This window comes from Lithobates pipiens, unplaced genomic scaffold (assembly GCF_037356315.1).
Source record: "Lithobates pipiens isolate NorthernLeopardFrog02 unplaced genomic scaffold, aLitPip1_a1.2 Scaffold_18, whole genome shotgun sequence".
NCBI lineage: Eukaryota > Metazoa > Chordata > Amphibia > Anura > Ranidae > Lithobates > Lithobates pipiens.
In genome coordinates this window covers 107,596,882-107,624,025 of record NW_027507758.1, presented here as the reverse complement: position 1 = coordinate 107,624,025, position 27,144 = coordinate 107,596,882, and the positions used below count along the sequence as shown (strand labels likewise).

The window sequence follows — 27,144 nt, the reverse complement described above, 5'->3', positions numbered from 1 at the left end:
AGGAGGGAGACGGTAGGAAAGCAGAACCTGTCAGTAATATCACATAGGCTTTAAGACACTGAGTTGTGTATAACTTTTCACCCACCTGCGGGTTGTTAGGGGACCCCATCGCTGACGGAAAGGATTTCCTTCCCCTGGATAGAGGAGCCTTTTGAAGTCTCAGTAACAATGACTTTCATTGCTTCCCTTACTCTGTCGGTTCCAATAAACTGGTGATGAAAGTGTGTGCATGTCTAGCACCAGCAGACTTTCAGCTTGGCGCTGAACAAAAGGGGTTCTGGATCAGTCGTGATCTCATTTTTTTAAATTATTTTTTCATTATTTTTCAGGAGAATGTGTATATATTTATGTCTGTGTATATGTTTGTGTGTGTGTGTGTGTGTGTGTGTGTGTATGCAGTGCGGACTACATATTTGTTTCCCAGCTTTGTTCTAACGTAAAACTAAGCCAGTTCAGGATTAATAAAATGAATTGAAAAGGCTAACTGAATTAGTGAGCTTAGCAGAATACATTTGTAAAGTGGCAGAAGTCTTTCCCATACAAAGAATTCTTAAAATGGGATTTGGTGGCTAATCGGACTGATAGTTAGCACATTGCTTGGCCTAGTAGACAACAGTAGGGATTTAGGCTTTTTTTTTTTTTTTTTGTCTGCATGGATGATAGAAATTGATTCAAAGGGTTAAATGCTCCCACTTCTTGTGCTCTAGGGGCAAGATTAAACATTTTATCAGATTTTTTTTTTGATTTTTTATGTATTTTAGTTTTTCTATGACTTTGGTCAAACCCAGACATATATTGCTGTGATTTGTTTTTGTGAATTTGCAATTCATTTATTTTTGGGGGTGGGGCTGATATGATTATGGTTTAGTACCTGATTCATTTAAAATGTTAACAAATATTACAGTTGTTCAGCAGTTTTTAGGTGATTATAATTCTTTCACTTTGTTTTTATCAAATAAAAGACAAAACAGAACAGATATGGTTTGGTAAAGGGCTTATAGAAAAATCTCGGCCCTCAGCACATTAAGGATAGGTACAACAGCATAATAAGCTATCTCCAAGCTATAGTGCAAATAAACCATCAGCCAATGAACAGTAAATAGCCCCTTACGCTATAGAAGTTTAGTACATGCCAAAATATTAACGGTAGAATTTCCTTAAAGCGGGAGTCCACCAGGACTCCGCGTTTTTTTTTTTTTTTTTTTTTTTAAAGCCAGCAGCTACAAATACTGCAGCTGCTGACTTTTAAAATAGTGACACTTACCTGTCCAGCGCGCCCGCGATGTCGGCACCCGAAGCCGATCTCTAGGTCGTCTGTCGGGTCCTGCCGCCGCCATCTTGGGTATGGGAATAAGGAAATGGAGCCTTTCGGCTTCATCTCCCGGTTCCCTACTGCGCATGCGCGAATCGCGCTGCGCAATAAGGACGCTCCCCGCTGCCTCTGGGATCTGTGTGTTTCCCAGCAGGCAGCGGGGCACTTGCGGAAAGGGGCATAAGTTACGCCCCTTTCCGCAGAGAGCTATCCCGGAAGTGGGTGCAGTTACCTGGATTATCCAGGTAACTGCACTCCCCTCCCCCCTGAAAGGTGCCGATTGTGGCACCGGAGGGGGGGAGGGTTCCGATGAGCGGAAGGTCCACTTTAGGGTGGACCTCCGCTTTAAGGTGAACAAAGCAATGTCACAAAGAGACCAGGGGGTATGAAATCAGTGGCCCTTTCTCAGGGTAGTTCTAGTGTGATTATTTATGATTAGGGACCACTTTTGTGGTGGAGCAACCCTACCTGGCGATAAAGGCGTAGAAGGACAGCTAGGTAAGAAAAAGGGACAGGACAAAACGAGAGTGGAGGGGCAGGGTAAAGCACAACTGCAGGGAGTGAGGAAAAGGGAAGAAGGTGGGGAGGTGTCCCAGAGGCTCAGGTTAACCACACCAGATCTATAGTGGGTAGGCTACAGTTCCAAAAAGCAAATGGGTATTTACGATCATGAAAATTGGTCAAGGTAGGCATGCCAGGTGAGTAAAAATTTGTCATGGTTATCCGTAGGGATTGTGTGCCATGTACATGGCTCTTGACCCCTTCAAAGCTAAGTGTGGAAGACTTTATGCCCTTGCTATTGTCTGCTTGGTGGCCATAAAAATATTGGTGATTAGGACACATTTGGGTCTTGTTATGTTTTCATCAGTTTATGTAAAGGTGCTTCGCAGGGGCTGTTGGACAGGTTAACACGGAGGACTGTATTGACCAAAATTTATACCCGTATCTATAGCCGCCTTGTCTTGGGCCATGTCCACCAGATACATTTTATGTCGCCCTCGAAAGCAACCTGAAGGGTAAGTCAGTAAGCATTTGGCTATCCTAGCCAGAGTGAAATACTAACGTTACATTACCTTAAGATAATTTTCTAGAGCTATCACATTACGGGATGACTTGAACAAGGTTTCCCACGTTGTGTTCCGCTCTTCAAGGGTTAGAAGGGTATCAGGATCAATTTCGTATTTTGAGCAGTATGATGGAGCTTGCACATTAGTATTACCCTGAATAGAGGAATATAATAAAGAGATAATAAATAATGAAGAGATGAGTTGGGTTGTGGGGCAGGTATGAAATGTAGATTCAAGGGCTAGACCCATCATGGATCATTTGTGGTTCTGGCTCTTAAAATTATATTAAAAGCAGATTTTTTTTATATAATAAACATGTCATACTTGCCTACTCTGTGCAGGGGTTTTGCACAGAGCAGCCTCCTCTTCTTGGGTCCCCCACTGGCGCTTTTAGCCCCTCCCTCCTGCCTGCCCTCTAGCTGCTTGCTATGTGGGTGCTCGAGCAGGCTCTTCCCCGAGCTGCTGCTATGTGTGCCCATTCACACAGGGAGCGTGGCTCGGCCCCATCCCCTCTCTCCTCATTGGCTGTGATTGACAGTAGAGCTGGGAGAGCTGCTGCTCTCATGCACAATTCTGGATTGATATGGAGCTCAGGTAAGCAATGGGGGGACTGCTGCACACACAAGGTAAAAAAAAACCTTGTTTTTACAACCACTTTAAATAAAGATTCCAAAAAGTGGTGAATTTGATGATAACGGAATCATTCAGACTCGGGTGTGTCATACGAGTCTCGTAGATGTTGGAACCAGCAGATGCCCCTTGGTAGTAGTAGTTGGTAAAGATTAAACTGTCATGAGGTCCCATTGGCGTCACCAGTAGAAGTTCTGCGGGTTCTCAAAAAGATTGACAATGGAACCTGATATATCAATACTCAGTTTGTTGAATTCTTGTCAGGCTAGTAGGTGGTTAAGAATTGGCCCTTTCAGAGTTTGTGTCCGGAAGAGATCAGAGGAACGAGAAACTGATAGCAGAGTAGTCCATCGCCAAGAGGTTGTTGCAGAGGCAAGTGGGAAATGTGAGATATTCCCAGTTAATTGGAGTCGCCAGCTGGTATGTTGGAGAGGGGGAGGCTGAAGTGATGTAGTTTTAAGGGTTAGAACTGTAGCCTTAAAAGGCTCCCTCAGCCCTCTATTTGCAACTGGAATGCCTGGGAGTGGAGGAGTTTAAACACTTGAGACCTGTGAGAGGGGGATTGTTGAACCTTATGGCTGGGTTTTGCTTGCAATTGTCTTGGGGTGCTTTGTTGTTGAGAAAGAATCAGGCTCTGGGAACATAGATCCACGGGGACCTCCAGGTCTGAATCTTGAAGACATCTCTGGAGTTCTGAATAAGTAGTGGCCTTATAGCAGGCATCTTAATAGTCAAACATCAGCTTAAAGGGGAAGCCTCAATTGTATCTGATGTAAAATTTGAAGAAGAGGTTTTAAGGCTGTTTGGCGCACCAACAGGTCATGTTTTCAGGCTTTCCATTATTTTGCACAGGTGATTTGATCAGTTTCACTACCTTAGTAATTACCACAGCCCTTTCATCTGAGGGAAATCTTGAAAACATGATCTGTTGGGGTGCCTCGAGCACTGGATTTGAGAAACGCTGGTCTGCGGGTCAGTGCTCACAGTCCATCTCCAGGCAGTGCGGCAAGATGTTCAGGACCAGTTCTTGCAACAAGTCTAGAGTAGAGCCCTGTAGGTTTGTAATGCTCTCTAAGAGCCCCTGGATTCTAATGTTGCTTCTTCTAGCCCTAATCTCCGCGTCCTCCAATTGGGAGTGCAGATGGGCAATTTTACTTTGTAGCTCTTCTAGGGCTGTCTCATGGGCATCTAGAATGGTGGTTGTGGCATCCATCCTAGTATCCTTGAGAGCCATACGTTGGCCTTGCACCTTCATGCCCCTTTTAAGCTGAAAGCCACTTGGCAGTAACAGCCAGCCCTTTATAAACAAAATCTCAGACTTTATCCAGCCAGGCCGGGTCCAGATCAATTTTCTGCGATTGCCACGCCAAAGGCAACTGTTGGAGCCTGATGGTGAATCATTGAAATCAGAAAGAGCCTAGTTGTTTTGTCTTTAGGTAGGCCCGGCGCCATCTTGGTTGCAGGTCGCCACTGTGGCTTAGGGTCCACTGCCATGCAGGATTTATTCTGATTTTATCTGATTGGCCCATGGGGTGAGACTGTTAGCTGTAGGTTCACTTACCCGCAGATGAATTCCAGTGGGTGTCTATTTCCATGTAGCATGTGGAGGGTTAAAAACATCACCCAAGTAAGTGGAGCTAGCCTAGAATGCAGCTATTCACTATTCAGGGCCTCATGGCGCCCCTAGGTGATTATGATTCCAATTGATTTAGGTTGTGCTCACACTATGCTAGATGTGGAAAGACATTGAAAGCACTGTGCTCTTCAGTCCATGTTCTGTCCACAACTGAAATCCTCCCTGCTTATACTTTTTGAAATGTCCTGCTAGAATGCCCTAAATGTTGATGCGGGAACTGAGCCATTAGACAAGGGTTCTAGAACTCCTGCCAAGCACCCCAATGTATGATACAGTGTAAATTAGCCCTTTTTTAAATAATGCTGCAAATTTAAACCCCTGTACAACCTAACCTCATAGTACTTCTATATTAACATATCTACACAACCAAATAGAAATTTTATGTGGTAGTGGCAGAACTCAAAATTAGGTCTTAATTAAAATTGTAGGAAATATCCTTCAAAAAATGCAAAAGAATAAAAAGTAGAAGAGAAAGTGTAGGCACTGCCTTGTTCCCAATTTGACACTTTTACAACATTTTTGTCTTTGGGCTTCATCAACGTGTACTTGGCCCGAGAAAAGCACCATGAGAGAATGATGTAATGGGTCTGTTGCAAGCAGAAGAAACCATTTTCTCATTCAATGTGAATATACAGCTTCTGTGCACAACGTCTTCTGCACAGGTACCAGGATTTGAAGTATTGAGCTTTTACGGAAATGTTTTTAAGCCTGAAAGTAGGCGTTGGCAGAGATGGCACTGATTTTTCTGGGGAAAAAAAGATGAGGGAATTGTCAGGGGACTGTCTAAGCCCCAAGACTTAAATCCTTCTGCCTTGGAAGGAACTTTTTCCTAGTGGTTGCTACCTTTCCCAGCTATGGCTAACACTCAGTGCTAAAGGATGCTCCTCCTCTCTGCTGCTGTCAATACTTTTGTAATTATGATGAGAGGGACAGAAGGGGGATTTTGGAGCTGGGGGGGGGGGGGGTGTATTTGGCTATGCCAGGAGGGGATATTGGCAGAGATTAGTTCCAGAAGTTGGTATTTGGGGAGGAGTTGATTTGGAGTGAGGGAGGGTTTGTGCTAGCAAGGGGATGTGAGGGAGGCAGTTTACACTGACCACTGAACGCTGCAAAATGGTGTACCATGTGTTTTGATGCGACACAATTTTAAATATCATGCTGGCACCTTTTTTTGTGTTTCAAACACATAGATCAGCCCATTAAAAAAATGCAGTGTGTTGGATTGTGCAAAAAAAAAAAAAAACGCACCTCCTGGTCTTAACAGGAGCTAAGATTTTGCACAATTCTAAAGGGTGCGTTGACTGAAAAAAGGTTGAGAAACACTGTTCTAAGGTGCAAAATGACAGCCAAGTTGCATTTAACCCTTTCATAAACTGATCTGCTAGGAGTGTCATGATACAAAAAACACAGTCCCTTCTAGCGCTAATAGGTCTTCCAAGGTGTGGAGTAACAGATGTCCGATAAAATGGTGGCGTGAAAAGTATATATGGTACCCTAAAACTAGGTGGATGCTGCCTTCCTAGGATTGTCATGATAATAAAGGCAAATGATATGGAGAAATTTAGACTAAATTAGGTCTTAAAGAAGACTTTTCAAAAAGCAGTAAAACCTTCATCACTGCATAATCGAAAAACAATATCTACTTCCGCCTTCTGAAAAGCATTATGTTTTATACAAAATCAAAATTGGTTTTAATATCTGCAAAACAGATTAAAACCGTAACAGTAATAAAATCAGTGCAAAGTTTACAGTTTCATATCCTGGACCATTTACAGCAGATTTCCTATGACAAAATGACAGGTGCACTTTAAGCAACATTGCTGACCACATTTTTGAGTAGTGAAGCATCACAAATGTTTTAATTACCGTTCCGCTTCTCGTAGGAATATTTGATGCCACAGCCAAGGAGTACCTTGTTACTCTCAGGGGAGTGGTTTGGACTTGGCTTTCTTTGCGCATCAGCGTTTCTAATAAAATTCAGTTTTGTATGTTGATAAACGCAGCCCTGTGTATTTGTAGGGAAGAATAAACTGTTACCCTCCCCAGAGGCTCAAGCATCCCCAGCCTCCTCCAGGCTGGAGAATAAGCTGGGCTCATTATTGATTGTCTCAATGCAGAGGAAGGGCAAAGTCTTGGTGGCTTTTGATAACCAGTTTCAGCATTCAGCAGGCCTAGTTATTAGTCATGCATCTTAGCCTTCCCCTATTTACGTTCAAAACACTTAATAAAAATAATAAAAGATTAGGTGTAAAATGAAATATTTGTTTGGTACACAGGACCTCGGTATCTGCAGCTCCCACACACTGCTGCGGTTTAGCCTTCTGGGATCTTTCATGTTGATAGACCCATTTGAATTTGCTACCAGTATTAGCATTGGAAGCCCTAAAAAAAAAAAATAACAATTGTCGCAGTAAAGGGCTTACCTACAAATCTGGCTTTGGAAAGGTATTGCTGATGAAATGCAGTTCAGTGGGGTTGTATTCTAATCCTACCTTTTCAGACTTCATACAGCATTAGTGCTTTATCTGAATGGGCATAAAATTAGAAACTAGTTCTTCTTGTTGTACAAGTCGGTGGGACTATAAAACGATAGAATCCCTCCCTGGTAAGGTTGCTGGAAAGGAGGAAGAGATTAGCTGGGACAAGCTTTGCAATTGATATCAATCGCCTACTGAATACACTTTGCTTCGTAAAAATGTTCTGCTGAAAGTTTAGTAGATGGAGGAAAACCTTCACTTTCTTTACAAGTTTATTTCAGAAGTGTGCTTTTTTCTTTATAGAAACCTTTCTGTACTTTTTAGAAAAAATTATTGAATTAAGACATTAAGTAAAATTAGTTTGTAGCATGCTAATGGGCTCCATGGACATTGCTTCTCTTAATTTAAATATATGTAAAGGCATTTTTATTTTGTTGATTTGTTTTGGATTTAGTGTGGAAAGCTTATCCCTTCTGTCATGCTTTTATTGCTTTCTATGACCCCTGTCACTGGAACTGATAATGAGAGGAAGTCCAAAATTTTAGAGTAGTCACCGCATGAAAAAAGTGAGGTCAGGCCTACCAATAGGGACACCTGTTCTAGTGATAATTTAGAGGGTGAAGAGCTTAATTAATTTTACCGTAGGGAAAAGTCTTGTTGAGTCCTAGAGACAGAAAGTGAAGGAGAATTTCCCCAACCCAGGCAGCAAAAATAAATAACCCGGCAGGCATTTTAACTCTTCCCTGCTCTTACCAAAAATAAATTAAGCTGAGTTTTATTAATTTCCAAGCAGCCAGGTATGGCAAGCATCTCACGGTGCTCCTGTGTAGAACTAAGGGCTCTTTTCACATGCTTTTGCAATGCACTGTTTGTGGGCAGAGAGGTCAAAGAATGAGAGAGAGAACATAAATCTGTGAATACACTAGCCTGTAATTTTTCAGACTTTTTCAAAATTCTCTCAGACTTTGAGATTTCATTTTCGGGACAGCCAGGTGCAGAAAATAAATGTCAGGATGAAAATAAGAGCAACTCCACTGTATCTGTTCTTTAAATGCTAAGTCCCCATTAACTAAATAAATAAATGCACTCATTTTTGAAGGTAAAAAGAAGTGCATTTATTTTTATTTTTTCTGGAGCCTGCAGAGCATTACACCTGCAATCAACAGACCATGTGTGCAATGTCAGGCTCCTTCTGAATCTCAGTATAACTGTCTGCCCATACTTTCCATAGGGGCAGACAGTTACTGGAGAGCAGGAAGATCCATGAACTACGAGAGCGCTCACCAGCGCCCACGTAGTTCATTGAGAACCACAAGCCATCTGCTGCAGTGGAAGACAGTAGTTGTAGTTCATTCACTCATAAATTGCTGTGAATGACTGATGCAACCATGTAGACTGAGTCTTGCACAGATGTGTTCTTTTTAAATTGTGGTAGCAGGTGCAGGGAGAAGATCCCATAGCAGGAGATCAGAGTGGTGCAGGCAAGTGCTCTTCAGTAACATGTTACATGTTACACACTAAATGTGTAGCGTGTAACATGTTACCAAAGGTGAACTTATCCTTTAAATGCATCTGTTTTCATATGTGACTGAAGTGGTCCTTTTAAAAGGGTAAGTCTACCGTTAATATTATGTTTTTAGTGAACACTCGCCAGCTGAATTGCTTCGGATTCCTCTACTATATATGTCTGGTATTTCAGCTGTGAAATATCAACACAGAGGTTCCTGCCTCTGCTCCTCTATGAGGTTTCCCTCCTCATGCTGCATTTTACATAATGTAAGAAGTAAAAATGTACAACCTGAAGAGGGAGAATTAGAATTGCCTTTAGAATGGCATATGGATGCAAATGAAATCTCAGGCTCATTTCACCCTCATTGCTGGTCATGCACAAAGTAACTTTTCAATCAATTACATTTGATTTCAAACAACTTTAGATCACAAACTGTTGAAGAAATTAGGGCAACCTACCACTATTCCTGGCATTAAAATATATTGTACTATTTGTGGTAGGTTGACATGGTTTGTTCAATCCATATGTGCAAGCTTGTCAAAGTGGTGGAATATTTTAGAAAATTTCCATGTGCATATGTCCAGCATTAGAGTCCCTGAGAGACAGAGGTGGGTGATTCATCTTGTTGGTATCCACCATAAAAATGTAAGCATTTGTTTTGAGTGAACTGACTCTTTAAGCCTTACGGTTATGCTCGGCTCCAGTTCCTGAAGCCCCCTTAGGGTTTGTTCACGCTGCAGTTTAAAGATAAGACTTGCCAGGTGATTGTGACCCCTGCCCTCAAACATGGTATTTAAATGTGTTTAACCACTTTACTGCCACGGACATAAATTTTACATCAGAAACGAACAGCTTGCAGCAAGCTGGCTCTCTAATGCAGGTCAAATGTTTTTTGTGATCCGATGATGCCACCATTGATTTTGAAATTCTACCAACCAAGCCTTCCATCTCACCTCATTTTGCTATAGAAAATTATTTTTGTGGCCAGAAATCTTCTTTTCTTTCTGGGAATTTTATTTTCTTGTGCTCATGCACATTTCCTTTTTGGTTATATTTCTCACACGATTCTCCCATCATTGATTTCGAAAATCATTTGTTTTGCAAAAAAATTTCCAATATGCCTGATCACTAAGATCTGATGACCGCAAAAAAATCGCCCAATGCTGCATCTCAGTAATGGAGCAAAATTCGTATGAACATTCACAGATAAGATTTTTGAAAGCAAATTATTTCGGAATTCGACCCATGTATGCTCATGGTCTCCTCAGCAACCATAAACTTACACCAAGGTGGTGCCTGACATGTAACCCTTTTCTCAACAAGCTGCCAATCACTTCCAGAAGATATATAAACATGTCGGCTCTTGCAATTTCTATTTCCAGGGTCTGTGGATGTCATCTACCTATCACTTCAGAAAGTCTGAAGCCATGGTCTTTATGGTAGCCCCTTACTGTGCTCCTCCTGTCTCTATGTAGGTGTAGTGCCTTTAGATTAGATTACATTTGAATCCTGGTAATAAAGGCACCAGCTGCTTCAGGTGGCCACAGCTATGCTAGATTTACACATTAACGCTGTATTGTGGTTAACGTGTTGAGGCACATTGGTGTTGATCTACTAAAACTGGAGAGTGCAAAATCTGGTGCAGCTCTGCATACTAGCCAATCAGCTTCTAACTTTAGCTTGTTCAATTAAGCTTTGGCAATAAAACCTGGAAGCTGATTGGTTTCTATGCAGAGCTGTACCAGAGTTTTCACTCACCAGCTTTAGTAAATAAACCCCATTGCATCAAGGAATCCGATTTAATTTTGAATACGCTGCCAGCGAAAATGTAGATGGTTTAATTTTCACAGTTTAGCAAAAAAGGCTCAATGTAAAATTTCGTAAATTTTGTTATTGCTCACTACAGTTTTATCTTTTAGATTTAGTAATTTTTTTGGAAGTGTTGTTGTGTTTGCATGCACTAAGGACTTAGTGATTTAATTTTTTTAATAAAGGTTTTATAAACATTTGCGCAATCAAATCTTGTTTTTCTATATGTCGCGTGCTTTCAGAAAATGGTTTGTGTTGTGAATTGTGGCATTTTTGGAAGATCTGTCAAAGCAGTGGAAACTGAAATTAACCATTTCTAAATGCAAAATATTGAAAAAGGGAAAAATAAATCTCTGATAGAATACAATATTGGTGTCCAATATTGGCCAGAACTACAGCGTAAAATTAGTTACAGGAGTTTATATTAGATGATTGCAAAATAACCAGTGTGGCCTTGCAGTGTGGAAACCATCACTAGATGGATCCCAGTAGGAGGAAAGAAGGCGTAATTCCCAAGTATAGATCTTTAGTTAGAATACTGTGTCTATTTCTGAAGACGTCATTTACACAAAGATATTGATGAGATAGGACAAGGCAGGAATGATAAAAGGCCTAAGGGACAAAACCTATCAGGGGAAACTGCAGTGACTTAATTTTGACAGTTTTGTGGGAAAAAAAAGAGAAAAGTGGGGACTTGAATGAGACCTATTATATTTGGGTATGATTAATGCCTTGTACACACAAGAGTTTTTTCTGTCTAATAAACTCTGAAGGTTTCTCCGGCAGAATTTCGCTCAAGCTGTCTTGCATACACACGGTCACACCAAAGTCCGACCGTCAAGAACGTGGTGACGTGCAACGCGTACGACGGGACTAGAAAAGGAAGTTCAGTAGCCAGTAGCTTCCATCTCATACTTGCTTTGGTGCATGCGTAGTTTTTGGTACATTGGAACAGAATATAGACGAGTGGTTGTCCCAATATGATTTGGTTCCGTCTGAAAAATTTAGAACATGTTCTCTTTCTAGGTCCGCCAGAATTTTCGACGTAAAAAAACCTGTTAGGGCATACACACGATCGGAATAAACGATGAAAAGCTCCTGTCTGACTTTTTCTTTTGGAAATTCCGCTTGTGTGTACACGGCATTAGGTTCAGGATGGCAGCATTTTCAGTATTAAGCTAGGATTAAAAATACAGGAAAATAACCTCAAAATAAGCAGGCAGAAAGTTTAAAACTAGCAAACACAGTAGAGTGCGCAGATTAAGTGAAGTAGATGTTACAAAATTTATTAAAATCACAATAATTAACAACTCACATAAGGATGAATTTAAAATGCTTGTCATTACAGTCAGGAAGGGGTCTCTTCCAGAAGGGAAATCAGTGAATAGATGGAATAGGAACAGTGGCAGGAGAGACACTAGTAGTAAATGGAAATACAGCAAGAGGGCAACAATCTACAGGAGAGATACTTGTAACTGGGAAGACAGCAAGCAGGCACTAATCTAAGTACAGTAAGGGAAGTCAATTCACACAAAGCAATTGGCAACGCACTCAGATAGTGTAAAGATCGCTTGTATGAAGTTCTATGAAGGTTTTTCCCTGGGTCAGACTACTGCTGAAGTTTCCAGATCCAAAGGCTTGCCAGTGCCACTGCCACTGGGAAGTGATTGTATGGTGTACTAGGAGACCAGGAAGCAGTACTCTGAGATCGATGGAGCACACCCGAAACCGGAAGTGTTGTCTGTGAGCATGGCTTCATGTTTTAAGGCATCTCAAGCCATTCAGAGGTGCAGCGCAAAGTACTTACTCAAAGGACTTTTTTTTTATAACTTTCTTCACTATATATTGAGTCTTCTTCCCTAGTACACTTGTGTGCCATATTACTGGCAAAAAAGTTTAAAACTAGCCTTAAAAAGTATTATTTTACGGAAATAAATGATGTTTGGAACAGACTTCCAGCATTGGTAGTGAGACCATTAACAGTAAGTGAATTTAAACGTGCTTTGGTCAAACCTAGATCTATACTCGCACAAAAATAGTAAATAAAGAAAAATGAACAAACAAAAGAATCAAAAAGGGGCATACTCATTGAACCACTGAGTCTTTTTGTGCTGTTATTTTTCTATGTTTTTTCCTTTTTCATCCATGTGTATATTTTAATTTCTCTAGATGGACTTGCCTACGCCATAATTATTTTTTTCTCTTCTAAATAAACACACCTGGGCCTATACATCTGTACCTATACATGTGTTAATTTTATATTGTATGAAATAAAGTGCACTTTTTTTTAGATAATTTATTTGGTTGCTTTCAAAGTCCCAATAGAGCAGTATTTCTCAAATCCAGTCCTCAGGCCCCCCCAACAGGTCATGTTTTCAGGTTTTCCATTATTTTTCACAGGTGATTTGATCAGTTTCACTGCCTTAGCAATTACCACTGCCGTTTCATCTGAGGGAAATCCTGAAAACATGACCTGTTGGGGGGGCCTGAGGACTGGATTTGAGAAACACTGCAATAGAGTATCCTTCATCAGCCAGGGTGCCTTAATGCTTCTTCTGGGGTGCCTTGGCAAATTGTCTAAAAAATGTAAACAAGTCAGTGGGTGGATCAAGCCTGCCTTTTAGTTACACAAAGCTACAGGTTTTTATTGTGCGCCATTACAACCTTCTAGCCACCGACACCCTAACAACCCATCAATTATTATACTAGATACTAGACAATGGTGTAGCTCTTCTCCAATCCAAATAATAACCTCCTAAATATATCGTATACCACTAGTAAGTGGAAAAGTGCTACAATAATGAACTACAAAATGAAACCACCTCCAGCCTCTCTAATTCCCATCCAGACAATAGCCAGAATAAACCATCAAATATATGTGCATATGCAAACAACTTCATATGCATCAATCTCATTCATAAACAAACACCCCCCAGGGATTCAAACCTCACAAATGTAAAATAAATAATAACAAATTATATGTGCAAAAATAGTCCCAACAAATGTAAGTAATTCCTTCTGTGAAGTGATCCTTTTTCTTCCGTTATTTACACCAGTGTATCTTGCAAAAGTATCACCACTGCGCTCAACCACCTTCAGGCGTGCATGCTCACCTTCATTTTTTGACCTATAGAAAATAGATCAAGAAACAATCCGTATAATCCCTCTTAGGCAGATCCAGTCTCCACTGGCTGGTGACTTATTGTCCCTTTTAAGTCCCTTTCTCAGATGGAGCAGGTCTCAAAAGGAAAAGAATGCCTCCCATAGTACAGTAGCAACTTATTTTATTAAAATATAAAACAGTAAAAGCAATACTCACAACTAAAAAGGGCTATAACACCCATTTACAGCATATATACCAAACTGGGTGTACTGGGGTGTACCAAGATGGCATACTTCTCTCCGAACCTGGTAGTGATGTCACCACACTTGCTTCCTACGCGTTACGTCATGCCCCATGTGACTTCATCAGGGATCTAACAGGCCATGACGTCTTTGATAAGCGGACTTGTGCACAGCATCCTTCCCCTGCAACTCTCCATCAGCACTGGGGTCACATTAGCTAAGGGAAGGTGAGAAACTGAAAGAGAAGAGGAACAATTGGAATAATAGTCAGTGTAAATGTGCAAAGGTGTGTTTGCTTTGGAAGAATAAATCTCTAATGTTGGGTGTGCTATGTTTGTGGAGGTTGCTGCATTATATAAAAGTATTAGTTTCATTTTTTACATTTTAGAATGGGGTGCCTCAAGATTATGCAGAATTTTTAAGGGTGCCTTGACTGAAAAAAAAGTTGAGAAACCCTACAATAGACGTTTTCTTGTATGGGTACTCCAATATCATAGAGATGGTGGCAGCCTCTGTTCACACCAGAAAGCTGCTTTCTAATTTATGTTAGTGAATAAAACACCCCCTGGACATTAAAGATTTAAGTTGAGTACAAAAACAGAGGCAGTCTACCCAAAATTTTATGGCAGTAGATGGTAGCAGGTTGAAAGTTTTGTTTATTATATCTCTTGGGGGAAGTAGCCAAACAAAATCTTCCCCTAGGCTTCCAGAGCCTTCCGCTTACAGAGGCTATTGCAGGGGAAATATCTTGTTTTTTGTGTTAGATTTTTGGTTATGTTCCGGAAAATGCAGCGGCAAGAGTGTGACTCAGCAGTGGGTGTCAGAGGCAGGGGGTCTGAGGAGATTGCATTGCTAGATCTCTCGCACAGAAAATTATTTCCTCTCAACTATATCCCAGAAGATAGTGGATTATTCAACCAAATCAGTAATAGATTTATCTGACACTTTAATTTCATTGGATTAATTTTACATGTAAAGTATTGATAAATTAATAGAAAGGTTTCCAAAAATCATATCTATAACTATTGGCTTGACCTATTCTTAATGGAAAAAAAAACTATGATTAGTTTAAGGGCTAGGTGATTAAGAAACTTTCTCAGAATAAGGTCAGATTTGTCTACCATATTAAGTAATGTGGTTTGCAGTTATAGACAGTAAAATCCCCATTATAGTTTTGCTTTTGCAATTACATAAAAAATGTTTGGTGTAGTCACTACTGCTGTTTGCTTAAGTTCATATCAGTAATATAATGAGTTTGGATAAGCAAATAATGATGTGTGGTTCACAGTGATTACAGATCTGGGAGAAACATCTTAATCATATATTAAATAAATATGTATGTGTTTTATACATATCTTATGAATGCTGACTTAAAAAGGTTTTAATCCTCGAAAAAAAAAGAAAACTGCAAGACAAAGGCATAATGAGCTAGTATGCATCACATACAAGCTCATTATGAAATATTTACTTTTAGAACGATGCCCTGGATCGGTGTCGGCCCTCTGAGTACAGAGCAGACATCTTCCATTGGAGTTACTTCCGTGTTCGCGCCTCTGACGCTGTGATTGGCCAGAGCCGCAGTGACATCACTCCCACGCATGCATGCGGGAGCCGCCGGTCACTGCATGACTCCTTAAGAAAAGGCACCAGCAACCTCTTTCTTCAGTTCGCATGTGCCGATGACGTCGGCAGCAGCGCATATACTGAATATCTCCTGAACTGTGCAAGTTTAGGAAATATTCAAAGTACCTACAGGTAAGCCTTATAGGCTTACCTGTAGGTAAAAGTGGTGTAACAGAGTTTACAACCACTTTACATGAGTCTGCAGGCAGTTATTATTATGAACTTGTCACAGTTACTAAAGTAAGCCTGTCACCTATATGGTGAATGCAGCTCTTTTGTAAACTAACAGTTTTAGTGAAAGTAGTTATATCTGCGTAGTTCAACCCACACACATTAGGCTTAAAAAGGTTATTTTCAGCAATGTCTATTTAGATTTGAAAGTTATATTCACGTAGTGAAAATAAAGATCTGTATCTATTGTGAATTAATTTATGTATGCTAAACAGGGAATGCAATGACAATGACAGCTATTCGTACGTTAAGAGCAGGTTGGCCACATACCCGATCTCCATTTTAATGTAAAACTTGATTTATTTACTTCATTTTGCTGTAAAACCTGTAACTTACAGAGCTCAATAGCTCAAGCCTAAATTCACACTTACCAGTGAATAAGGTGACTTATCTTTTATTGGGACTTAGTTGGCTGCCTTTAGAATCACTATAAGCTCAAATAGTGTTTTTGTCTATGCCTTGTTGGGACAGCTGACTGCTCTGATGTCTACTCATTAATTAACCCAGCACTCTTGGTATTTTTTGTCATGTGTTAAATTGCAGAACAAAGGTTGTAAAACATTTAAAAGAACTAAAAAATTTATGAAAGTGACTCAAAATATTATAGTTTATCTTTTAGAGTCAAATATGTTTTATTATATTTAACAAAATAGAAGAACATAGATAATTACTAAACGTTTATTACAGAAAATTGTACAATCTAATTCTCGTATCCAATGCGTGTCGAAACATAAGCCTAGGTGAAGTACCATCATGTAGGTAGCTTGTAATATCAAGAGGCAAAAACCCTTACGTCTCAAAGTAAAACATATCAGAGTTCTGGAATAGAACATTCAGATTTGGGGCGAGGAGACATAAAAATATCAAAGAAAAAAGGGAGAGAAGAAAGAAGAAAATGGGGGAAGTTCAGAGCAAGAGAGAGAATCAGAGGGGAGTTGAGCAAACCTTGGTGAAGCAAACCTGTGTGATGGAATCAGGAAGTGTTTCCATGTTGGCCAGGAGGTGCCAGCATATTTTTCAGAGAGCCCGAGGTAGAAAAGTCAAGGCAAATGAGCCATAAGACCTTACATTTTTCATAAGTGTCATTGTTTAGGGCTAGCATCTCTTCCATACACATGATGTCATCAACCATGGAGACCCACAAAGACAAAGGGGGGGTGGTAGTTGTTTTCCAAAATAGGGGGCTGTCTGCCGGCTGACAAGAAAAAGGACAATAAATTGCTTTTTTGGGAGGGTATGGAGCCTGGAAGCATGGATAATAAAGCTATCTCTGGGGTGGGTGCCAGTGGCCGATCATAGAGGCTGCTATGTATGGTAAATCCTGGGACCAGATTGGTTGTATTTCAGTACAATTCCACCTAATGTGTAAATAGCATCCCTCAGCCTAACCGCATCTCCAACATGAAGGGGGGACTGTTGGAAATATTTTATGTAGTGATCCCTGTACCGTCTGGATTGGCGTTTAAAGTTTTTTTCAATGGGTATAGCAGGATATAGAAGATATGTGCGTGAAGTGAAATGGCTTTTGCCAGTCGGCTAAAGAAAGCTCCCTTCCCAAATCTGCAGACCAAGAGGGGGTTTATCGTGCAGCAGTGAGTGTTGTAATTTGTAGATAGTAGAGAGCAAGTGTCTGGGGGGTGTTTCTGAGAAAGAGCACAGCTGTTCATAACCTGTCAAGGTTCTATCAATTTGGGAGGATTAGAATAGATCAGAGCAGAAGGAGGATATACGAAAGGGTCTTAAGCCGGTTACATAGCCCCTTGGCACAACAGGGGTACCCAAGGTGGAATTTACAAATGAGCCTGCTATAGGTCAGGTAGAGCGTGTGTGTGGGCCTACCATATTGCACCCCATACCCTGAGGCAGCGTGGGTTGGTCAAACAATGACGTGAGGGGTCTGTGGATAGAAGTGTGGACAGCCCTTTTTTGTACCATAAATGTAAAGCAGCGGTGGTCAATGGGGAGGAGGAGGAAAGTAAATTCAGCTTCTGCCCGTATCCCCATAGTAGGACCCGTAGGTCGAAGGTGGAGAGCTTGTTCTGCCATGGTGGATGCTTTAGGGAAGGGGCGAGGGAACTATTCCAATATCCTAGATAACTGAGCCACCCTATGGTATAGTTCGAAGTCTGGGAGGCCCACACCACCTTGAGTTTTGGGGTACGTGGGTACATGAAACGTATTAACATGGAGCGTAGGAAACTGAAGAAACGATTGGGAACCATTATAAGTACTGTCTGAAATAAAGTAGCTATGGGAGGGTGTCCATTTTGAGTATATTAATGCGACCAAACCAAGGTAGTGAGGACGAGTTTCATGTATCTAATTCTTTCCTAAGATGGGTCAGTAAGGGGAGATAATTAAGGGCATAGAAGTCCAATAAGTTGGAGGGAATCATTATCCCTAAATAGGAGATGCCTCTGGAGCCCCATTGGAACGAAAATTTAGCCCCTACTCGGGCGAGGGTAGTGGACGGTAAAGAAATGTTAAGGTTAATGATTCCTTGTCCACACCATTAATATCTCTAACGGTACCCACCAGGGATGCCCCCTGTCCCCTTTACTCTGTGTTCTGGTATTGGCCCAGGTGTTCCAATACCAGAACATAGAGTAAAGGGGACAGGGGGCATCCCTGGCAGGTACCGTTAGAGATATTGGAATAGACAGATATTGGTGTGGACAAGGAACCATTAACCAATACAGAGACAGAGGGCTGGGAGTATAGTGACAGAGCCTTGGATACAAAGGTGTTACCGAGGCCTGTCTGTTCCGTGGAGAGATGCAAGAACTGCCAATTGATCCGGTCAAACCCCTTCTCTGTGTCAAAGGCTAGAAGACATGCCTTTAAGTTGTGTCTCTGAATGTAAGAGATGTGGTGAATGGTTTTAGTGGTGTTGTCCCTGGCCTCTCGTCCAGGGACGAAACCCAGCTGGTCCTTATGAATGACTTAGGGTAAAAGGGGTGATGAGCGGTTTGCTAAAACTTTTGCAAAAGGTTTAACGTCTAAGTTGAGGGGTGAAATCGGCCGATAACTGCTACACTGAGAAGGATCCTTGCTTGGTTTGAGGAGGACAGAGATGTTAGTGGTTAAAAAGTCTTTAGATGGTAGGTGGGAGTCATCTATTGAATTGAATGCCTCTGAGAGCAGCGGGGCGAGGGACTGGGAAAATGATTTGTAGAACCTAGGGGAAAACCCATCTGGGCCTGGGCACTTTCCAGATTTTAGGGATTTAATGGTGCCTAGGAATTCCCCTTCCAATAGAGGGTTATCCAGATCAGCAGACTCCTTGGCATCTGTCTGTGGCAGGGCCGTCTCTTAAATGTAATCCTCCATGCTGGAGAGATGTGGGTCCCCTGTATGGGTTTTAGTTGGTTATACAGCTAAGAGTAGTAGTGTCAAAAGGCATTGGATATACCCCGAGTGTTGCTAATCTTTTGATGATTGGCAGTGCAGATATGTTGGATGGGTGAACATGGTGGGTGTGGATGGAGGACCCTCGCTGGATGTTGCCCACATTTGTTGGCTAAAGTGTAATGGTGGTTACATCCGCTGTCTCTAGCTATGAGGGAGTGGGAATCTAGTATACGAAGCAATTCTCGACTGGCGTTAGAGAGGTCCACAAATGTTATAGGTTCTGGGTCCCGTTTATGGGCAAGTTTGAGTGTAGCTATAGTGGACAGAAGTTAGGCTATATCAGCAGATCTGGCCTTCTTTAAGTGGGAATCGGGCTGTATGAATGTCCACTGAAACACACATTTTAAGGCTTCCCTTTTAATAAGGGGGCTGGTTTCGTCAGACCGGTGATCCTGAATAAAGCCACTGATCGTCCACTCAATTGCTGCTACACATAAGGTGTCTTTCAATAAATTGTCATTCAAGTGCCATGAAAATGTCTTCTGGGACTTAGGGGGGTGTACCAGGCTTAAGTCTATGGGGGCATGGTCTGATCATCCTATATTACCAAGGGACGCCCTAAGTGGAATATCTAACAAGGATTGGGAGACAAGGAAGGAGTCAATACGACTATTAGAGTTGTGGGCTATTGAATAACAGCTGTAATCTCTCTCAAATGAGTGCTGCATGCGCCTGGAATCCACCATAGCAGAATGCATGAGCGATTTGATGTGTGTGAAAGAGGAGCGAGAGATGGAAGACTTACCCGAGGAAGTGTCCACGGCCAGGGAAAGGGTTAGATTGAGGTCTCCACCTAGAATGAAATGGGGACCGCCAAAGGAGAGTAATTTGTTCAGAACCATGAACAGGAAGCTCCCCTGGTCTTGGTTAGGTCCATACACGTTGGCCACTGTAAAAATAGAGGATTTCGATTTTAATTTGAGAAAAAGGAAATGGCCTAAGTGTCAACTAGGGAGTCTAGAACCTCCGGGTGGAAAGATTTATGAAAGGTTATAGAGACCCCTTTTAATTTGGTGTTTGGGTTTGTACTATGATACCACTGATGATAGTAATAGTTATTAAGTGTCGGGACCGCCGTGGCCCTAAAGTGGGTCTCCTGCAAGAGTAAAATTTGAGTCCTGGCTTTGTGGAAGTAGTATAAAATCTGGCTTCTCTTCTCGGGAGTATTAAAACCCCTGCAGGTAAAGGATGATAACGCTATATGATCATGGGACATCACAGTAATAGTGAAAAGAGAGGGGGACACTGATTTTCCACAAAATAACTAACACCAGGCTGGATTTGCAACAAGGCTTGCTCAATAAGAAGGAATAGGAGATGGTTAAGGGGGAGGTGTGAGGAAGGCAGAGAGAGCAGAATAGAAAGGGGTGAGGAGGTCAGAGTAAGGAGGGTGGGCGGGACCCATCTCCAGTTCAGGAGAAAAATAAGAATTAGAACAGTAGAAGAAGGAAACCACCATTGAACTAAAAATAGTCCACTAGGTGGAAGCAATAAACCATTGAATAAGTAAGAACATTTCTAATATGTATAACTGTCTAGAAAATGTATAGTGTGTATTCATGCACTGTCGGTCCTAAGGGGGGTAGTCGTGGTAAGCACACGGGGCGCCTCCCGGTCCCGGAGGCCTATGGGGGTAGGGTAAATGTATGCCATACAAGAGATACCAAACATCATAGATTATATATAATTCAACAGGAACTATGAGGCATAGAAACATAGGATAAGACAGATAGTCCTCCATATTGTCATCGGCTGGATATAAGGGAATCTGGAGGACACTGTGGGGAACAAGAGCCGAGCAGTAGTAGTAGGTGAGGTAACCAAATCATCATAATCACACAGGCCAGATACATTGTGGGTAGGAGTCCAATGGACGTCTAGAAACAAAAAGGCAAAAACAGTGCAAAAAAAGCAGAAAACCTAACTGCTGCACAGACTGTCTAAAAAAAATCGAGGTAGTGGGCTCTAATGTATCACGGATGTAGGGTGTGTGCCCTGGGCAAAAACAGGGCTGTTTTGCCTTCATGGTGGACCTGCAGCTGGAATGTGAACCTTCATTTGTATTTGATGTGTTTCTCCTGGAGGAGAGATGTGAGTGGTTTTGTTCAGTTGGATGGAATCTTGTGTGCTGGTGGCCTGCATGATTTCCTCTTAACCTTGTAAAAGTGGACCCTGCATAGTGTATCGCAGACAAAGGAAGAATCAGGATTCTGAGGTCCTGTGAACACTGTCCAATTCAATAGGAGCATCTTTAGGCTGCTGGAGTAACTGATTAAAAATGACGATGACTGCCCCTGCCAGATCCTTGTGCTCCACTGTTTCAGGGATGCCACGGATTCTAATATTGTTCCATCTTTTATGTTTCTCAATGTCGTCCTACTGATACATGAGCTGCTGCAGCAAAACAGTGTGGGAGTTCAGGGTCTCCTCATGAGTCTGTAAAGTATTGCAAATGCCATCAGTAGTGTTCTTGATATCTTCCATGCGAACCCCCAGGTCTTTTTTTGTATGCAAGGAGCGCATGTATGCATGCAGTAATCGCATCTGTGACTCTATATCTCAGCCATCCCCGGAGCACAGTGAGGCTTGTGAGAGGCTGAGGGCTGTGTATGGATGGCTCAAAGTCTGCAAGGGAGGCAGAACGGCCCCTGGAACGTACCTGCATGATGTCTGCTGGCTCAGAGCGGGCCAGTGCCATCTTGAATTTCCCCTGATTCATGTAGGCCGCAGATGCTTGGGTGAGAGATTGCCCTAAGTGGCCCTGTGTCTGGTCACCGGCGGGTTTAGTATGATCTTTGGGCTTCCCCTTGCCCTTCGTGTGGTTTGATGAGGATGGGAGCAGAAATGGAGAAGATAGAACCCCGTAAGAGCCGTCAGGACCGGGAGCTGCCGCAATGCACGTCTTACAGCTCTGTGCGCTAAGCCACGCCCCAAGAGTATATCTTTTAAATAGGACACAAGCATTTTAAATTTAATAATATAATCTCTTTTTTAAAAACCCTATAAGCTAAACCCTCCTGCCATTTAAATTAAAAAGAGGTCCAGAAATACTATCCTGAAGAACCCACAGCTCCATACCCTCTGCAGGGAATTGCTATAACTAAATGCCAAGAAATTTGTCCAATTAACTTGATGGGAGGGGCTTATAGACTGATGTTCAGGCCATGTTGTGTAGCCCTGCTGATCTCAAGCTCTTTGGCCAGAATGTGATCAGTGACTAAGCACTGAGTTCATGACTAACAAAGGAGAGATATTAGAGTAGCAGTTAAGTGATCAGTATTTTTGCTCCTCCATTGTCACCTAAATATTTAGTTTGACCAGAGAGTCAAATTAGCAGGAGATCCTTAAAGAAGAATTCCAAGCTAAAGGTAAATAGTGTTAAACTTCCTCCATTCGTTCATAACATCTGTGCTTACTAACCTTGGTAAGAAAGATATTTTCAGCCCACTCCAGTCCAGTCATATAATCCAGCACCCCTGTGTCAGCCAGTGGCAGCTGCAGGTGAGAGTGGGGGGATGGTCCATATGAGCCTATGGGGGACATCACTGCTCTGGGCTTTACTACTTGTTGTCAAGCGCTCTCTGGTCTCTGCTGCAATTGCTGCTGGCTGGCACATGGGATCACGTGACCGGACAGGGGTGAGGTGTAAATAGGTAAGCATCTACATCTTTATTCAGCATAGGTGTTAAGAGGAGAAGACAGAGCATTTGTAGGACTAGTTAGGCTTAGCCTAGAATTCTACTTTAACGCAGTATAGGTCCACTTTTATTTATTTACTTAAAGCAGAGTTCCAGGCTTTTTTTTGTTTGTTAAAAGTCAGCAGCTAAAAAAAGTGTAGGTCTTGACTTTTAATAAACAGACACTCACCTGTCCCATGGTCCAGCGATGCGGCCGCACGGAGCCTCGCTCCTCTCCCCCTCCTCTCCGTGGCACATCCATTGAAACTGTGGGCATCCGGCCACCTGCAGCTTTTCGGCTGGGAGTGCACTGTGCATGCGCTCGCCAAGTAGACAGGCAGTCTTCTGGGACATGTCCCAGAAGATTGTCAAGAGGGAGGGGTCATCCAAGGGGAGAGGAGGAGTCACCTAGGTGGCCCATAGTCAGAAGTGTGACAGGAAGTCCCACTCAAAACTAGTCACCCACTCCCCCCCAAAAAAAAAATCCATACCAAATGTGGCATGTAAGGGGGCAAGGAGGGCTTAAAGCGGAAGTTCCACTTTTGGGTGGATCTCCACTTTAACATATTGTCAGAATTAAAAAATCTAAAGTGTCCCCTTAAAAGAAAATTCCTCTGCAGTTTTAAATAAACAACAACCCTCTATTTGTAAAATTAACTACAGTTTGTGGGGTCCTTATACTTCTAATAGTCAACAAAATGCAGACAATTTCCATGTTATCATGCAACTCCCTCTTTCTCTGCACATCACTGCAGACAGTTCAAAAATGAGCCATGCAAAAATAGATAAAACCTGGTATCCCTTGGTTCCCCAGCAGAAGAGGTGAATCTTCTTTTTAGCTACTAGTTGGTACCATGCATTATGCAAGTATTTTATCTGTATTTTATAGTATAAAATATACAAAATTTTGGCACTGCCAGAATTAACACCGTTATCTTTATTCATCTCCCAGTAGAGCAGCTGTGACTAATATGCTAACAACTAATTATTCTGGTTGTCAAATTTGCCAGGGGAGCACATTTGCATATTGAAGACTGGAGCAGTTATATTAAAATGTATAGAAATGATTACTATGATATATTTACAAAGATTTATTTGTGGGTGTACACCCTTTTAGGTATACAAAAGGTAATACACCTGCAGATTTTCCATACACAATCGGCAGTGTATTGTGCACCTAAGAAACTTTTTATGATGACCTCATTCTACCAGAATTCAGTTTACGAATTGTACATGTTCATTTGAGAATATTATTACGTGAACCACTAGACTGATGAATGAAACTTTGGGCAGAAGCAGGGCTGTTTCTCATGGAAACGTAATTTCCTTTTTCTTTCCAGTTGTCCCTGTTTAGCTTGTAATTATTGAATAATGAAAACCTAAAGACAAATGATTTTTACTCCATATCTTTCTTTTTTCTTCCCCTCTTATTCTTTAGAATGGTAATGATGATTTTGCAGCAGACAGACAGCGCAAACCTTCAGATCGTTTCAAAAACCCTGTTGTAATCAACAAAGACTTGGCTGTCAGGAAAATTGAACTGGAATCTTACAGTCAATGGGTTGAAACATGGCCAGGTATTCAATGTTTTTTTTTTTTTTTATCGTTCTCTGTTGTGCAAAAATGTATTGGGATGTTTTTAGACTATTATTATTGCTATATACTGTATATACAGTATATATAAACTCACCATCCACTTTATGAGATACACCTGTTCAAATGCTTTTTAACACATATTGCTAATCAACCAATCACATGGTAGCAACGCAATGCATTTAGGCATCTAGATGTGGTGAAGATGACTTGCTGAATTTCAAACCGAGCATCAGCATGGGGAATAAAGGGGATTTAAGTGGCTTTGAATGTGTCATGGTTGTTGCTGCTGATCTACTGGGATTTTCACGCACAACCATCACTAGGGTTTACAGAGAATGGTCCAAAAAAGAGAAAATATCCAGTGAGTGACTGTTGTGGGGACAAAAATGCCTTGTTGATGTCAGAGGAGAATGGGCAGACTGGTTCATGATAATAGAAAGGCAACAGTAACTCAAATAACCACTCGTTACAACCAAGGTATGCAGAATACCATCTCTGAACACACAACACATTGAACCTTGTAGTAGAAGGGCTACAGCAGCAGTAGACCACACCGGGTGCCACTCCTGTCAGCTAAGAACAGGAAACTGAGGCTATAATTCGCACAGGCTGACCAATATTTGACAATAGAAGATTGTAAAGGCATTGCCTGGTCTGATAAATCTCGATTTCATGTGACATTCAGATGGTAGGGTCAGAATTTGGTGTAAACAACCTAAAAGCATGGATCCATCCTGCCTTGTATCAACGGTTCAGGCTGGTGGTGGTATAATGGTGTGGGGATATTTTCTTGGGACATTTTGGGCCCCTTAGTACCACTTGAACATTGTTTAAATGCCACAGCCTCCCCTAGTAATGTTGCTGACCATGTCCATCCCTTTATGACTACAGTGTACTCATCTTCTGATGGCTACTTCCAGTAGGATAATGCACTATGTCACAAAGCATAAATCATCTCACCACTGGTTTCTTGAACATGACAATGAGGTCACTGTACTCCGATGGCCTTCACAGTCACCAGATCTTAATCCAATAGAGCACCTTTGGGATGTGGTGGACCACGTGATGCTATGATGTCGATATGTACCAAAATCTCTGAAGAATGTTTCCAATACCTTGTTGAAGCTATGCCACAAAGAATTAGTATATGTACGTGTGTGTGTGTATGTATATGTGTATATATATATATACACTCATAAGTTTGCATACCCCAGCAGAATTTATGATTTATTGTCCATTTTTCAGAGAATATGAATGATAACACAAAAACTTTTCTTTCACTCATGGTTAGTGTTTGGCTAAAGCCATTTATTATCAATCAACCGTGTTACTCTTTTTGAATCGCAATGAAAACAAAAACTACCCAAATGACCCTGATCAAAAGTTTATATACCCCATTTCTTAATACCGTGTTTTGCCCCCTTTAACATCAATGACAGCTTGATGTCTTTTGTGGTAATTGTGGATGAGGCTCTTTATCTTCTCAGATAGTAAAGCCTCCAGTTCCTGTAAATTCTTGGGCTATCTTGCATGAACTGCACGTTTGAGATCTTCCTAGAGTGGTTCAATGATATTGAGGTCAGAAGACTGAGATGGCCACTCCAGATCCTTCACTTTATTCTGCTGTAGCCAATGACAGGTCAACTTGGCCTTGTGTTTTGGATCATTGTCATGTTGGAATGTCCAAGTATGTCTCATGCGCAGCTTCCTGGCTAATGAATGCAAATTTTCTTCCAGTATTTTTTGGTAACGCATTCATCTTGCCATCAATTTTGACCAAATTTCCTGTGCCTTTGTAGCTCGCACAGCCCCAAAACATCAGCGATCCACCTCTGTGTTTCACAGTCGGAATAGCGTACCTTTCAACATAGGCCTTGTTGACTCCTCTCCAACTGTAGTGTTTATGGCCAAAAAGCAAACTTTTGGTCTTATCACTCCAAATGACTGTCCCATAAGGTTTTGAGTCTTGTCTCTGTGCTGTTTGGCATATTGTAAGCGGGATACTTTGTTGCATTTGCGTAGTAATGGCTTTGTTCTGGCGATTCGACCATGCAGCCCATCTTTCTTCAAGTGCCTCCTTATTGTGCATCATCAAACAGCCACACCACATGTTTTCAGATAGTCCTGCATTTCACCTGAAGTTATTTGTGTGTTTTTCTTTGCATCCCGAACAATTTTCCTGGCAGTTGTGGCTAAAATCTTAGTTGGTCTACCTGACAGTGGTTTGGTTTCAACAGAACCCCTCATTTTCCATGATTAGAGTGTGAACACTGTTGATTGGCATTCTCAATTCTTTGGATATCTTTTTATATCCCTTTCCTGTTTTATACAGTTCTACAGTTTTTCCGCAGATCCTTTGACATTTATTTTGCTTTCCCCATGACTCCAAGAATCCAGAAATGTCAGTGCAGCACTGGATGAAAGATGCAAGGGTCTGTCAGGAGTCCCAGAAACTCATTGACCTTTTATATACACAGACTAATTACAAGAAAACAGATCACAGGTGAGGATGGTTACCTTTTAATAACCATTCTAACCCCTTTGTGTCAACTTGTGTGCATATTATCAGGCCAAAATCACCAGGATATGTACACCTTTGATCAGGGTCATTTGGAAAGTTTCTGTTTTCATTATGATTAAAAAAAGAGTAAAAACAGTTGATTGATAATAAATGGCTTCAGCCAAACACTAACCATGAGTGAAAGAAACATTTTTGTGTTATCAGTCATATTCTCTGAAAAATGGGCAAGAAATAATAAATTCTGCAAGGGTATGTAAACTTATGAGCACAACTGTGTGTGTGTGTGTGTATGTGTGTAT

The 27,144-nt window shown here is 41.5% G+C and overlaps 1 protein-coding gene across 5 annotated transcripts in view; it reads left to right on the top strand.

The window, feature by feature from the left end:
• EHBP1 (EH domain binding protein 1) overlaps positions 1 to 27,144 on the top strand; it is a 724,273-nt gene that overhangs the window by 553,575 nt on the left and 143,554 nt on the right. For all 5 annotated transcript variants that reach the window (XM_077485988.1, XM_077485986.1, XM_077485985.1 and 2 more), the window contains one exon: positions 24,167 to 24,305. In XM_077485988.1, the coding sequence (XP_077342114.1) occupies positions 24,167 to 24,305 (139 nt within the window). The remainder of the gene's footprint in view (positions 1 to 24,166; positions 24,306 to 27,144) is intronic.